The following is a 16,461-nucleotide window of genomic DNA, read 5'->3' on the forward strand; positions in this document are numbered from 1 at the left end:
TCTATTGTTTACTTTGTTATATTTCTTTAAACTGAGTCACTAGTAAATCTTTTTTTCGCCAAAAGTTCACCTTTGACTTTTGAGAGCTGTTTCACCAAGCTGCTGTCTGACTGCACGGAAGGAGAGCTGGAGAGAGGGAAGGGGATGAGTGAAAAACATAGGGTGTGATGTTTTGAATTTACTCAGTTCAGAGTATCATCATCATCTCCAGGATTAAGATGCAAAATTGAGTTCTTGGATGAAGCTCAGTTACTATTTTTTTTTTTTAAAACGTTGCGACATTTATTTGAATTGCATTGATACATTGTTCCTTCTGCATAAATGTCAGTGGAGTTATCTCCTCACTTTTTTCCTCTATCTAGCTGCTGCCCCTTTTGTATCCTCCTCCCCTCCCCCTTAGCCCTCTCTCCCTCCCCTTCCCCTTCACTTCCCTCCCACTTTTCTCTCTCACTCTAAAGAGCACTCAGTCTCTGCGCTCCCCTTCATTTCCCGCTCCAACATGTTGGCAGGAGGAGAAAGAGGAGGATGCTGCGCTCTACCCTCGGTGCGTTCTTGCCACCTCTCCGGCCAGCGCACGCTGCCTCTGCCTCTGACTCAGCCTCAGCGCTCAGTTGTCTCAGCCTGAAGGACTTAAGACAGGAGCTGGAGGGGGAACCAAAGGATACACTGGAGACCAGGAGCTCTCCCACCAGGGTTCCCAACAGGAACAACAACAGCAGGAGAGCAGACCAGAGCAACTGCTACTCATCTGTGGTGGAAACCACTAATTCCTCAGCAGTGACAACCTCTTCTGCCCCCTCTAGCTTCCATCCCTCCTCTTCCTCCTTCTCGGCTCCAAGATCCATGTGGCAAGAGGCAATAAGGAGGAAGCGGTATCTCCTGAACCGGCCAGGGGAGTCTGGTGAAGGAGATAAAGGAGGAGGGAGAGGACAGGATAAGAGGAACAGGTCTCCGGATTGGCTGTATGAGTCCTACTACTGTATGAGCCAGCAGCATCCTCTGATTGTGTTTCTGCTGCTCATAGTGATGGGAGCCTGCCTGGCTCTGCTGACTGTGTTCTTTGCTTCAGGACTGGTAAGCTTCTCATTTACACTCAAACATTCACATACATGCATTTAGCAAATCAAAAAAAGTACAAGTAAACAAACAAGCAGGATAATGGTCACGTGTTAGGCAATATGTGCAGCGAGATCCTATCTATTGTACTATCTGTGTGAACAGTGTGGACATGGGCACATGTGCTGTCCACACACATATTGTGAACTCTTACATGTTTTACAAGCATGCATAGGAATCAGGGTCACACCAACTGCCAATTGTACACACTTGAACACACACATTCAAAATCCCCTGGCATGTCAAACACAATACACATGCTCCTCTTCCTCGTAGACTCATGCACACATACAAACATGCACACACATAAAAGCATACTTGTGCAACACCTTTATGCACGCACACTCTCGCAGCATGCGGTCCTCATCGCAGCACTAATGTGAGGAGAAGGGTGAGATAAAAGTGAGGGGGGAATAAGGGGCTTAGCTATTGTGTGAGCGCATGCATGACTGAACTACAGAAAGGAGATCTGTTTCCCTCTGTCACTCTTTTGACACGGTTATGTTTGCTCTTTAAATCTAAAAAATGCAATGTAATTCAGGCAAAGCAAATGTAATAACAATGATGTAAAGAAAAATTAAATAATGTTGTGTTCATAATGACATATTAACACAATATAATGACACATTTAAGAGGATATAGTAAGATGACTATACAATTTTTGCTTTAGGGGTGCCTTTTTCCATTCCCTGTCTGCTATAAAGAAGGGATTAGTCTGAAAGAAAGAGACAGACATAGCACTGACAGACACACACATCTTCCAACAGATCACACAAATGAACATATCATTTAAAATTGTTGCATTATGAAGTTGTTTTCATGAAGTGTAACGTATAACAAACATATGGTGCCGTCAGTAAGATGAGTGGTTGGACAATCAAGACAATCAATCACTGTTATGACTCATTACCTTAGCCACAACTGGTGTTCCTGCCCATGAAGTCACTAATTGATAGCTTCGCTTTGGATTCATTATTTCATTCAGCTGGCAGTATGTGTGTCAAAGCTTGGGAAAAGTGTGAAAGTGTAAATTAACCATCAGCTTAAAATTAAGTATTGATGTAGAGTTAGAAACCAGGGTACTCCAGAACTGTGAGGGAGTCATTTACAATCCAGAGTATTAAGGAAAGATATTCCCCTAAAATCTGATATAATTCAGTTTTCCTGTCAAGCCACTATCAAGTCAGTGTGTCCTACATATACTCTTTTTCTCTATCCTTGTGCTGGATGGGCATGGCTTTAGCTACTCCCTTTTTTTCCTTCCATCTCCCCCTCTTACTCTGCAGGCTCGTTACTGTGTCATGTCTCACCTCCTCATATTTCTATCTCTCTTTCATTGGTATCCCATCATCCTTCCATCCTGCCATGGCTGACCTAAATCCTGAGCTTTTCTGGAGCTCTGCTTTGGGCGAGACAGACTCTCTGTGGCTCTCTGCAGCCACTAATATCCTCTGCCTTCCCAGTGCATTGACTGTGAGCCTGTGGAAGAGACAGAGGAAAGGTGGGGGTGGGGGGCTAAAGCAGGAGAAAGAGAGAGATTGGTAGAAGAAGGAATGAGTATGGATCTTTAGTGATTTTCAAGCATGATAAATAAAAAAACATTATTGAATGTTATTGTAACAGCATGCATGGCTGTTATAATTTAGAACAACTAGTAGTAGTAGTTCAAAGAAAACATTTCTTTCATTTGCATAATGCATTACAATTTACATGGTGAATATTAAACGTTTTTAAAGATCAAAAATACATTAGAGAGCAAACATAGCTGTATGCGTGAATTAGGATCTAGTGTCAGCAAATTAGGCATGAGATGTAATGTAAAGAGTGTTTTTCACAGGATTTTATGAAACAATCAGGGGGTTTACCAAAGTCTTTTGGAGGTTTTTGTGGCCGCAAGGAGCAGCAAACTACTGTAGGAAATAAGGCACATTTTTATTGGTAGATATCTACTTACCTGCATATCCGTATCGTCACCCTTTCCCATCCCCTCACAATACTCGCAAATCAGTGATGTGATGAAACCTGGCAAAGGCAGGCAGCACAAACGGCTTTCTCTGTGTTATCCTCCAACATCCACCTTGAAGAAACTCCTGAAATTTTATTAGAACTTTCAGATCCAAGAGTGTTTCAGAAAGGCAGCAGCAAATCCATTATGGATGCGGCTTCAACTTTGCTATTGGTTAAACTAGGGGCTTTTTCGCGTTTTCCTTCACTCAATAAGATGTACTCTCAGTAGGAAGGTTTTTCTGCTTTTACGTATTGAAAACAGGATATGGACCAATATTGTCCATGTGTATTAAAATAACCATTCTTAAGAGCAAATCAATTGTAAACTCCATACTTCATTTTGCTTTTATCGAGCCATGTATACGAACATTGTTTTATATTCTACAAAAATGAAAGATACTATGCCATCCACTCTTCTAGCTCAAGTGAAAGATAAAATACAAAACACAATAGGTGGTATTTTGTCTTTCCTTGGATGACAGGCAAAACAGACCATAGAGTTATTCTACACATATACATTGAATGCACTATTTAACACGTTTTAAAAATATACTTATTATTTACAATTCAAAAGGAGATGCCCATTCAATCTTCTCTCACTTTTTTCTATGTAACTTTACCCTCTTAAGACTCCTTATATTTGTTGTATTATATGCTATTTCATTCTGTTTTTGCAGCCTGCCATTCATTCTGAGACATGTCACAATTTCTTGTGGCTGTATATACAGAGCATAAAGGCATATCTCGTCACTGACTCCTTACATTAAATAAAGCGGGTTGATTTACACACCTTGTTGTGCTGAGAAAGTGGAACATTTACAAAATAATTTGTTGTATGTTTTTACTGCTTCTCTGGGTGATTCACTGACATGTCCGCCTTGGTTGTTTTTGCAGGACACTGAAGATGAGTAACGGGGCTAGAGGCGTGGCATTTTATAACACTGAGAGGCTGTTTCATGCCCCCTTAGACGTCTCTGTTTGCTTATTTTCTGTATTTATCTCTCTTCAAGATTCGTTCTTCACCTGTTATCTGATGCATTGCATGTCTTTCCCTCTGTCTTAAATCATGTGTCTCCTGTCCATGCCTCACTTTCTCTTGTAATGCTCTACATTTTGTATATTTTGCTTTTTTTCAGAACATTGAGGACCACGTGGCCTTTGTAATCACTGTGCCCACTGCAATGGCTATCTTTCTGGCTGTTTTTGTACTCGTCTGCATTGAGTCTATCTTCAAGAAGCTTCTACGTGTTTTCTCCCTGGTCATCTGGGCATGCTTGGTTTCCATGGGTTACCTGTTTATGTTTTCCGGCGGGATCATCTGTCCATGGGATCAGGTAAGATGCAGATGATTTGTTGGTGAATTGATTTGTTGTATAGACACGTGTGGTTTACTCTGTGATTTATTTGACAGTGGAGAGATTTGGTAGCGTAAGGAAAAGCCAAAACAACAGATTGTAAATGACATATTTGTTTATACAGTACAGTACATGGTTCACTCCTAGTAGGTCTCTCTCTTGAAAATGAAATTCATTGGAGTGCCTAAAACAAACTGACCATGGTTCAAATATAAGCACAAGGGGATAAGATAGAAATGTAGGCCAATGGATTTTGGATATAGCTGGTGGATGATTGTTATTTATCCACTAACTATTTTTCCTATTAAACTGAGTTCTCCTTTGGTTAATGGCAACATCTGTGGGGATTGTGCTGGATTTAGGAGTGCACATGTTGTGAAAGTTCAGGAAAGAAGTATCTACAAATGATTTTTGCCGTAAACCAGCATGAAAGCTAGTAGCAAGGGGAGACAGATAATTTACTTGGCTTTTATTCACTCTATGTTCTATTTGAGTTTGCTTCTATAATGCCTAAACACATATGGGTGTTCATCAGACTACATATTGTTTTTTAGTCTATGATGAGAGCGTATTGTATGCAGATTATCTCCTTTCTATAGTGTGGAGTGTAGTTAAACATGGATAAATGTGAAACAGGACTTTAGGATTCAGAAGGTTTAGGAAACAAATGCCCTGAAGTAAACCAATGAAAAATGTCTTATGAGTTGTATCCACCTGCATTATTTTTGACCTGTTAGTCATCACAGTTCTCATTCATAACACTCCGTTCGATGTCTCACTATGGGATGCGCCTCATCGCGGAGCAAACAGAAGCATCAATCTCATTACGCCAATCCTGATTGGCTGGTGATCTTGACGTCAGCGTCAGGGAATTCACCCCCTATAAGTAGCTTGCGCCACGATGCATGCGTCATTCAAACACCTCTTCTCGCTTCAGAGCACATCTCTATAGTAGCCGGACAAGCTTAACGGTCCACAGACTGAACCCAAATATAACCATTTCGGTCGACGGGCGCTCGCCGGCTACTCCTTCTGCTTCGCAAGAAGACGGTAATACTAACGTCAGTTAGTATTAAAATCGACCTCGCCGTTTCTTTCCCCGGAAAGTAAGGTAAGGTTTTGATTTTTTCTCAAGCTAGCTACGCACCTGTTGCTAGCTAGCTTCCCCTTACTACCAAAACCACGGTAGCGAGGACGCTTTGCTTTTTCTCTCTCACGGAGGAGAAAAGGATTAGAAGTATATTGACACACCAGTCAATATTCTTTGAGAACAAAGGACCCACACCGTCCCTTTTTCTCCGGATTAAGGATGGGTTGGTAACACTTTTTCTCTCAATGACGTTCCTGTTACGAGCGGGTCCTCTCCACGCCACGAGGCGAACAAGATGGACGCCTCTCCCCCTCACACCAGAGGAGTCAGGGACTCGGAGGCTCGGTCATGCGGCTGCGGGTTGAAGATAGCAGGCACAGACTCACACCAGGTCTGCTCGTCCTGCCTCGGGCTGGAACACGCCCAGGAGGCTATCGACAACCCCGGCTCGTGCGGGCATTGTGCCCGTTTCACCCGAAAGAGCCTCCACCGACGGCTAGCACACCAAGCTAGCTTGTTGGAACAGGACTCCCTCATGTCCACTGATTCGCCGTTTGGCAATCAAGACACGGGGGCGTCCGCCGCAGAGACTGAGCCCCTCACTGTGTCGGTCTGGGGCTCACTAACAGCGGCAGCTGCGGAACCGGGATCCCACGCCGTGTCAGGCCGGGACCCGGTGGCGGCAAGAGACGCGGGAACGGAGCCTCACGCCTCACCAGGCGGGAGCTCCCGGCGAGACCTCACCATGGTCTCGCCCGCAGAGGCTCTGCCTGGTCCGCATACCGCCGATGGAACTGCTGGTGGCAGCCCACCTCCTACCGAGGATGGGCCCGTCACCAAGCAGGAACCCCACGCTGCCAGCGAAGGTGGACCGTTTCCAGTCGACCATGACTGAACGGTCCTACAGAGCCGCAGCGTTATCCGCCAGGGCTCTGAACGTTTCCTCACTGCTAACCGCATACCAAGCGGAGCTCTGTGAGGATATGTTGAGTAATCCTGGACCGGCCGTTCTGGATGAGTTGGCTGCGGTCACAGACATTTGTCTCCGTGTCCAACGCTGCGTCGTCCAGGCCACGGGCAAAACAATGGGGATCATGGTGGTGCAGGAAAGAGCTAGATGGCTCAACCTCACCAACCTCCCAGACCGGGAAAAGGAGGATGTGCTTGACATGCCCATCGTTCCCGAGGGGATTTTCGGCTCCGCTCTTAACTCCATGCAGAGGAGATGCGAGTCGAAAAAGAAGGAGGACGAGGCCCTCCACCTCTGCCTCCCTCGAAGGGCCCAGCCGCTGCCTTCGCAGCGGCAGCCCTTCGTCCATGCTGCCCCGAACCCTGCTCGGTTCAAAATACCGAAAACGCAGAGGTCGCAGTCCGCCCCGAGTCCCCAGCCCAGGCAGGGGACGAGGGCGAGCTGGCCTAGAAAATCTCCGGTTCCGGCTGCAGCCCAGGCGCAGCCAACCCAGAATTTCGGCCAGCAGTCGAGGAAGAAGAAGCGAGCGGCGTGACAGCCCCTCCTTCTCCCCTCTGTGACAAAGCTGGAAGTCTACGGTTCCCCAGCTCTAAATGTGTTCCCGCCGCCTCGAGAGATGCCTCAACACCATCCTCAAGTCCGCATAAACACATGTCACACACTTATTGATTTTTCTGTCATAAAACATTTTCCGCTAACGCATCCAGGCTTCGAGCCAAGGGCGCAGCTCGAAAAAAGGAAAAGAAAAACAATAAACAGTCCGTCAACTGTTCCCCTTCTGAGAGCAGCTACGGCCTCTCTCAAAGGGCGGACAATTGACGGGTCTGTGAAGGCACCACCGTCACGCGCATGCGCAGTGCCGGCTGGGGCTGTAAAGGCACCACCGTCACGCGCATGCGCAGTGCCGGCTGGGGCTGTAAAGGCACCACCGTCATGCGCATGCGCATGCGCAGTGCCGGCTGGGGTCGTGAAGGCACCACCGTCACGCACATGCGCAGTGCCGGCTGGAGCTGTAAAGGCACCACCGTCACGCGCATGCGCAGTGCCGGCTGGGGTCGTGAAGGCACCACCGTCACGCACATGCGCAGTGCCGGCTGGAGCTGTAAAGGCACCACCGTCACGCGCATGCGCAGTGCCTGCTGGGGTTGTGAAGGCACCACCGTCACGCGCATGCGCAGTGCCGGCTGGAGCCGTAAGGGCACCACCGCCACACGCATGCGCTGTGTCGGTGGGGATTGTCGAAATGGGGCACCACAGTGCTCAGACACTGGAGGGCCCATAACACAACAAATAGAGACTCAGAGGGGAAGAGACGTGACATCTCAGCTGGCTCTAAGGAGCATACAGCGGGAGATGCTCACGACATCTGCTTGGGTTTCTCAAAACAGTTACACGGAGCTACAGACTCCAAGTCACCGTCACCTCCCCTCGCTTCTCAGGCATTCTGCATTCGCAGGCCCGAGGAGAGTCAGCCCATATTCTGGAGAAAGAGATTCTCTCACTCCTAGAAAAGAGGGCTATATCTATTGTACCCGCCGAGCAGAGTCAGGGCGGCTTCTATTCCAAGTACTTCCTCGTTCCCAAACGGGGAGGGAACGGAATTCGGCCAATACTTGATTTGAGGGCTCTGAACAAATATCTAAAAAGATATAAGTTCAGAATGCTCACTCACACATCTCTGCTGCGGCTCGTGCGACAAGACGACTGGTTTACATCAGTCGACCTGAAATATGCGTATTTTCACATACCAGTATATTACCCACACAGGAAATATCTGAGATTCGCATTTCAGGGGATCTGTTATGAATACAGAGTACTCCCCTTCGGTCTGTCTCTCAGTCCAAGGGTGTTTGTACGATGTACGGAAGCCGCGATAGCCCCGTTAAGACAACAGGGTATTCGCCTGGCGACCTACCTGGACGACTGGCTGCTTCTCGCACAGTCGGAGCAGGAGGCTGTTACGCAGACAAATGTCCTCGTAAAGCACCTGCTCAACCTGGGTTTCATAATAAACACAGAGAAGAGCATGTTGTGCCCCGCGCAGACTCTTCCTGGATTTACGCCTGAACTCGGTGCCCTTTTCAGCTCGCTTGTCAGCGGAAAGAGTGAAAGCTTTCAGAGCTTGTCTCGCTCTTTTCCAGCTGCGCAAACATGTTCTCTTCAGATCATGCCTGCGATTGCTGGGGCTCATGGCGTCAGCCATCCTGGTCGTACGACTGGGACACTTACACATGAGGGAGTTTCAGCGCTGGGTGGCCGCCCTAAAACTAAACCATGGCGCGCGGAGAGTGATGGTTACTGTGAAATGAGTAATGGCACTGCGCCACTGGCTGCACCCGACTTTTCTAGTACGAGGTGTGCCTATGGGTGCTGTCCTTTCACGGAAAGTGGTCACCACGGACGCATGTCTGACAGGTTGGGGAGGTATTTATGAAGGTCGCCCGGTGAGGGGTCTCTGGAGCAGAGACCTCCAGCGGGCGCACATAAATTACCTGGAGCTTTTAGCGGTGTTTCTCACCCTAAAACGCTTTCTGCCTTTCCTCAGGGGACATCACGTCCTCGTGAGGACAGACAATACGATCACAATATCGTATATTAACCGCCAAGGGGGTTTGCGTTCTCTCCAGTTACACACACTGGCGCGCAAACTGATCCTATGGAGCGGTAGACGTCTCCTCTCTCTGAGAGCGACGCACGTACCGGGAGTGATGAACCTCGGGGCAGATCTACTGTCCAGAGGTATACCACTTTATGCAGACTGGACTCTACATCCAAGGATTGTGAGCCAGCTGTGGGTGTGTTACGGCAGAGCCGCGGTGGATCTGTTCGCATCGAAAGACAATGCTCAGTGTCAGCTGTTCTTTTCGATGCGCGATCTAAATGCACCGTTAGGCGTGGATGCACTTGCGCACGATTGGCCCCCTGGCCTTCTGTACGCGTTCCCACCCCTGGCTCTGATACCCCCAACTCTGACCAGAGTGAGAGAGCAACGCCACACACTTATCCTGATAGCTCCGCACTGGCCAGCTATGTACTGGCTAGCGGAGATATATCAGCTGCTGTGCGGGCAGCCATGGCAGCTCCCACTACGCAGGGACATACTGTCCCAAGCGGGGGGGGGCGATCTTTCACCCACACCCAGAGCGCTTGGCTCTATGGGCCTGGCCCGTGAGTGGTACAATCTGAATACAGTGTGACATGAAGCTGACCCTGCTGCCAAGCAAGCCAGTGGCACTCATGCACTATCTGTACAGTCTTCATGCACTCAGTTTGCCCCAGGGCAAACAGAGTGTGGTTGAAGCCTGACCCTGCCTTTATCTTAAGGCGGTTGGTTCAGGTACCACATTTGACATTGAGGCATCCTCCCCGCCACTGTATTCCTCCGGGGAACAGCGGCCGGATTTGCCATGTCCAGCCCGTGCTTTACGCACGTACAGGGACAGATCAAGGGTGCTTCGTCATAATGACCAACCCCTTGTGTCCTGGGCTAACCCTTATAAGGGCAAGCCTGTTACTAAGCAACGGCTCTCCCACTGGTTTGTGGAAGCAATTGCTTTGGGGCTCATACCAGTCAGAGTTCGCAGGCACCCTCGGGTCTGCGAGCTCTTTCGACTCAGGGACTGGCTGCATTCTGGGCTCTGTCCAGGATGTCTCCCATCCAAGACATTGGTGCAGCGGCGAGCTGGTCCTCGCCGTTCACTTTTGTCCGCCTCTTAACGGGCTGGACGTTCTGCTCCCAGTGTGACTCAAGCAGTGCTGGGCACCTGGTTGAGTCAGAGCTCTACCTGTTAAGTTCTGGTTGGTTTGGTGATTTTCGAGATAAGCTCGTCTGACAATACGGGAGCTACAATTTCCCATAGTGAGACATCGAACCGAGTGTTATGAATGAGAACTATAGGTTACTTACGTAACCCCAGTTCTCAGAGTAACATGAAGTGAGATGTCTCACCAGACGGCCCTCCTTGCTATGGTGAAGCGAGAAGAGGTGCTTATTTTGAATGATGCATGCGTCGTGGCGCAAGCTACTTATAGGGGGTGAATTCCCTGACGCTGACGTCAAGATCACCAGCCAATCAGGATTGGCGTAATGAGATTGATGCTTCTGTTTGCTCCGCGATGAGGCGCATCCCATAGTGAGACATCTCACTTCATGTTACTCTGAGAACTGGGGTTACGTAAGTAACCTATAGTTATGTATCATGTGTCAGACCTTATGACTTCAAATCCACAGCTACATCTGACTCAGATTCTGTCCAGTTAAAGCCTTTAAAAATAGGACGTTTGGTCCTGCATGTGACATCCATTCGGTTGCTTGTGTTTAAGTTTACTACTCACACACATTGAGCAGAAATTCGGAGCACAAAAAAAAAGGGAAAAATGTGTAATACACAAACAAGAAATGTGGGGTTTAGTTATTTAGTGAGAAGTATTCAAATGGCTTACTATGTAACTGTTTAATTGTAACTACTGTTTCAAGGGATGTGTTTGTATAGATTAAAGCTACAAAAGCTACAAGGCACTGTATACATGGAGTTGCACTAGCAGAAAAGTGTATTAAGGAAGCCTGGCCAATTCTTTTTTTTTTTTTTAAAACTACTGTATATCAAGTAGTATCAATAGATGTTTATATCCAAATATTTGCCAGCTTCAAGGGAACTACTGCAGAATTACTGAGTATGTAGCCCTCTTATTATACGGCAGCAGATGAGTCAGAATGCATAACAATCACCGTTGATCTGAAAACTGTTTTCTTATGAAATTGGACTATTATTGCATGTTTCCCGTTCAGTGGTAGTGCAGCGGATATTATTTAGTGTTATAGTAAAGCAGTAACAAGTGTAACTGCCCATTTGTTTCACATTTTATTAAAAAGAAATACAGCTTCTTGTAATATAACTATTTACTATTTGCTGTGTATATTCATTCTGTATACATCTGAAGGTAAATGTGGCAAGACTGACAGCATCATTTTCATTTACGTGCTGCATCAGGGCTCATTGAAAGCAGCACAGCACATTAGGTCTTCAGCGTTTGAAAGCTGTGCTCATTCAACAGTACTTGGCAAAACAGATGATGTGGCCGTATCTATCACAAAGAGGTAGCTAAAGATGCTCTGATTCACACGACACTCCATTCATTCCCTTCTTTTGTTTACCAAAAATTGCAGGCCATTATGCTATTACTGCTCTGTGTCCACTGCATCTCTGCCATGCTAATTAATACGTATCTGAAGAGATATTGTTGTTGACTGGCATTGCCTCATGAGTTTTTAGAGGCTACTTCCATATTATAGATTATACTGCTTTAATCTAATTTACCACTCGAGAGAACAGAGATGTGCTGTTTGCCAATAAACCAGGATAAATGAAAAACAATATTAGCTTTCTATTTGTCCACTTGTTTGGCATCCCTTCAAAAACACTAATCACCACACTTAAAGGAACATATTTGTATATCTTTGAAACGTTGACTTAAATAAATGTATTATGTAAACAAATTACACACAATTGTAATTGAAAGCAATAATATTAAGTTTAAATAAAAAGTAATATGTTCAATTTAGGACTATTTTTTTCAACTAACCTAATACAATTATATGGAACCTGTTGACATAATACATTTAAGTCACTGTTTATTTGTTTCAGTGTAGGGCAGGATCCAGCCACTAAAACATGTATTACGTTTTCACTCTAAAGTGACTGTCCTTTCAATCAATATTTTTTTTTAAAAACTATCTTGCTTTATTGAAATAATGAAGTAATGTTTACCATATACTATCAGCTGGCTAAGTAACTTGGTCCCCTTATTTTACCTTATCTGTATCTGAATTAACATAATGCATTTCCAAAGCCACAGGGTTGGCATACTCAGCTTTGTATATTTTGACTGATGTGTATTTCTTGAAACTAAAATAAAAAAGTACCTGGAAGCTGAAGGGATCAGCAATGTCATGCATATAATATTTTCACCATGGGCTACACCCATACCAAGAAATGGCTTAGCCCCACCATGACAAATGATGTGAAAGTAAGCAAAATAAAGTCTGCCAACTCGCGCGGAGTATATTGCACAGACAGCAGTTAGTAAGATTGATTTCAGTAGCCACGGTTTTGAAAACTTTTGTCATGTAGTGATCGTCTTCTCAATAGAACATCTTTGATAACGGCGTGGTGTTGTTGCAGGAAGTCCCGACGGAGAATACTTTTGCTGTAGTACAGGGGTGCACATAACTGGTACGCAGGTTATGTGCGTAATCTGAAATGCGTACCGTCACTTGTGTCACAAAGCGCATTTGCGTACCGATGTACTTGTGAAGCTTTTCCAGAAGCAGAGAACGACAGAGTCGGTCTCCGTGTGCACAGACAGGGCTGCTTTTAACGTCGGTCTGTACAACGGAATTGTGCCAAAACTACGCCAAGCGGCTGCGGAGGGAGACTCTCTCCCCCCCCCCCCTTCACTGGAAAACTGCGCTAAAACAGCTGATCGTTCACACTCTGTGGTCAAGAAGTACTCCACTAGCCGCCGCCGCCCCCCCCCCTCTGTCGACTTTCCTGAAGTACTCCCCCGTTGATAGAAATCAACACGTAATGAATTAAGACCCCACGGTTTGATGATTGATAGGTGTGTGGGTTGTCTTTCATTTTGACACGCAGAAAAATGTTATAATAAACATAGATACTGCATGTTAAATGGATATATCCGCCTTCTTTCATTTATCTTTCCATTCCCACAACAATATACATAAATAAATGGCATATTTTGGACATAGTTCGAATGGTGATTAATCATGATTAATTAATTTTTAAGCTGTGATTAATCTGATTAAAATTTGTAATCGTTTGACAGCCCTAATTAAAAGATGACACTAGATTTTGTTTGTAAATCTGTATGAGGTAAAGAAGAATTTTTTTTATCCAAATGCCTTTCTGCCATCCATTACTGCCAGTATTATCGTCTGTGGCAGCTAACAACAGTTCAATCAGGAGAGACGGTTTTGATGTGATGATACATATTTAATGCGCAGATGTAACAGTGTAAATAATGAATGTTTGTTTTATTAAATCCTGTTAAACTGGGACTACAGCCATAATTTTGTTATTTTTATTTTTATTTTGAAAAGCTGCAACCGGAAGCTAGTGTTGCGCTGAATGTGGTGCATTTTGGGAATCCGTCAGTATTAGAGGATTCTTAGCTTGGGTGAGTTGTTGCTCTGTTCACTCAGTTGTAGATATAATAATAATTGTGATCTACGTGTACTATTTTGTGTATAATCTATGTGCATTTATTGGTTAGCTAAATGTCTTTAGATTCTGTAGTGTATCACTTTTTAAAAGAATTGTACATAAACTGAGAGTGAGCCGTTTTCCAGCTAACTAGTTAGCGGCTAACTAGTTAGCTGGAAAACGGCTCACTCTCGATGTCTCACTATGGGAAATTGTAGCTCCCGTACTAACGTTGTGGAGGAGTGCACGTGGCATTTACGTTACTGACGTGAAACTTTCCTTTGTAGAGCAACATCTCACTGAACTGTGGCTAAACTGTGGATCTGTGTGTTTATTCCATGGTTTGCAGGTATGTTTATTTTGAACTGTTAAATGTTTTATTGAATACTGTTCATCTAAGTAATTTGATTAATCTTTATTGTCACAATTACAAACTAAATAGTTTTATGTTTGTAATAAATGTTATTGAGTTTCTTTATATTTAGAATCCTTTTTCTCTAAACAAATGATACCACTATACGATCACTGTAAAAGTATTAGAGGATTCTTAGCTTGGAGCAACATCTCACTGAACTGTGGCTAAACTGTGGATCTGTGTGTTTATTCCATGGTTTGCAGAATAAACTAATTGATATCTCAAACTGACTCCGGTGAAGTACAAAAAGCAACAGCAAAGCAGGACCCAAGTGTCACACAGATACACAAATGAATGTGACAGTAGTTTTGGCGATTAGGCCCCGTTGTGCAGGAAGTATCATTCGGGAGGGTAGAACCGATCCGATGAAAACCCCCCGGGGTCTAGACACTGGTGGTGGTGAATGGATAGTTGGGTCGGTCTGAGGAGGAGTGGTTTAGCTTGACCCTGGATTCGGAGGGACGGGAGGTGAAAAGGGGTGGAGGAGGGTTGCGTTGAGTAACCTGAAATGACAGCTGTCGGAGGGGTAAGAGCAGAGTTTAAAGGGGTTGACGGCACGCTATGCAGGCTCTTGGGAATAGAGCGAAGTGATTGGCTAAGCTGAAGAGTGATGCCCCCGGTCACTTATTGAGAGGAGAGAGAGTAGAAACATGGAGATAGAAATACATGAATGAGTAAAGACGGTCTTCCTGGTTGAACTTGCGCTGAGCTTCATTTTATCCATGCCGATAACTCTTAGTCCTACAAGCTGTCAAGCTAGAGTGAGAAAAATGCAGGTATACTAGAAATGCTATTAAACCCTTACTTGATGAATGTCTTGCTTGATTTAGCAATATTTCCCAACTCTTAGTCGATTTATTTCTAAAAGCTAATAATTTAACAACGTTTCAGACTAGGGAAAGCAAGAAATATATATGACATTTTAATTCCTTCCCATTAGGGGTGTAACGGTTCATAGAAGTCACGGTTCGGTTCGTACCTCGGTTTTGGGGTCACGGTTCGGTACGGGTTCGGTACAACAAGAAAAAGCAAAAAAAAGTCCCAAATGCATAATTCCAGGTTTTAAGTTATTTATGTTTGAACAGTAGTGCAAGTTTCAGTTTAAAAATAAAGAACTCTGACATTTTGAATAATTAACTGTATTAAACAGTTAAAAACAAACCACAAACAGTACCACACACACTCAGATGGCCATATTATCTATAATGGCTGATGTCAAACAAAAAGGTTTCATCAAGCTGTAAAACTAAAAAGAATGTCTTGAAAATATGACATCATAAATAATAAGAAAGTGTTTCAAGAGCGCAAAGTCGTTGAAAAACAAATGCCAAAAGCTTCCGTTATTTATTTTGGTCTCTCGGCTCTCATGTCTATTGGCTTCTTAAAAACAGCGGGGATCAGCTGTTGAACTGCTGTTGTCTTTTGCCTGGCTCCGGTGATTGGCAAATCTGGGTGATGCCTTCTGATATGATTTAGCATGTTTGGCGTGTGTTACCATTAGCATACCGCACCACTGTAGAACAACGACGACACACCGTCCTCGTCCGATCCACCACTCGCACACTTAATCGTTATTGTAGTCCACAGGGAACCCGAAATGTTCCAACACAGCTGATTTAAAAGAAGCAGGTGGGTTCTAGCTCCTGTGTGTTATCTGAAATCGCCATACTAACTTTTCTTCTTCTTGTATTTTGTTCGTTTTGTTGTTGTGTTTCTTCTTGTTCTTCATTTGTTGTTTAAGGGCGGCTGGCAAACAGCTTTTAGGCGCAATACCGCCCCTTGGATTATATATAGTATAGTGGATACTGCCCTGAATGACAGACTTTTTTCCCACTCGTAAAAAAAAGGCGTATTCGTCGTGTGACTGCGTGTGCCGAACCGTGACGTCCGAACCGTGACGGTACGGGACGAATACGGATACCGTTTGTTGTGAGTCTTGATGTTTTTACAACCCAACTTGGCTCCACGTGTCGTTTTGGCGAGTCCTGCTTAAAATCATAACAGGAAGGAAATCAGAAAACACAAGGAAACCATCCATCCATCCATCCATCCATCCATCCATCCATCTTCTCCCGCTTATCCATGGTCGGGTCGCGGGGGTAGCAGTTCCAGCAGAGAGCCCCAAACTTTCTTTTCCCTGGCGACATCAACCAGCTCTGACTGGGGGATCCCAAGGCGCTCCCAGGCCAGCGAAGAGATATAATCCCTCCACCTGGTCCTAGGTCTACCCCTTGGTCTGTTCCCAGCTGGACGTGCCTGGAACACCTCCCTAGGGAGGCGCCCAG

General features: G+C 45.2%; 1 protein-coding gene across 4 annotated transcripts in view; it reads left to right on the top strand.

Annotated features, from left to right (window-relative positions):
- The first annotated feature begins 487 nt into the window (after positions 1–487).
- The window catches only part of adcy2a (adenylate cyclase 2a), a 95,830-nt gene continuing 79,856 nt past the window's right edge, over positions 488–16,461 (top strand). Inside the window, exons 1-2 of one of the 4 annotated variants that reach the window (XM_034202731.1) lie at positions 488–1,074; positions 4,260–4,457. In XM_034202731.1, coding sequence (XP_034058622.1) covers positions 526–1,074; positions 4,260–4,457 — 747 coding nt within the window. In that variant the 5' untranslated portion in view covers positions 488–525. Of the gene's footprint in view, positions 1,075–4,259; positions 4,458–14,048; positions 14,377–16,461 lie in introns of those variants that run through there. The other 3 variants (XM_034202728.1, XM_034202730.1, XM_034202729.1) reach the window with 3 other exon arrangements.

This window comes from Gymnodraco acuticeps, unplaced genomic scaffold (assembly GCF_902827175.1).
Source record: "Gymnodraco acuticeps unplaced genomic scaffold, fGymAcu1.1, whole genome shotgun sequence".
NCBI lineage: Eukaryota > Metazoa > Chordata > Actinopteri > Perciformes > Bathydraconidae > Gymnodraco > Gymnodraco acuticeps.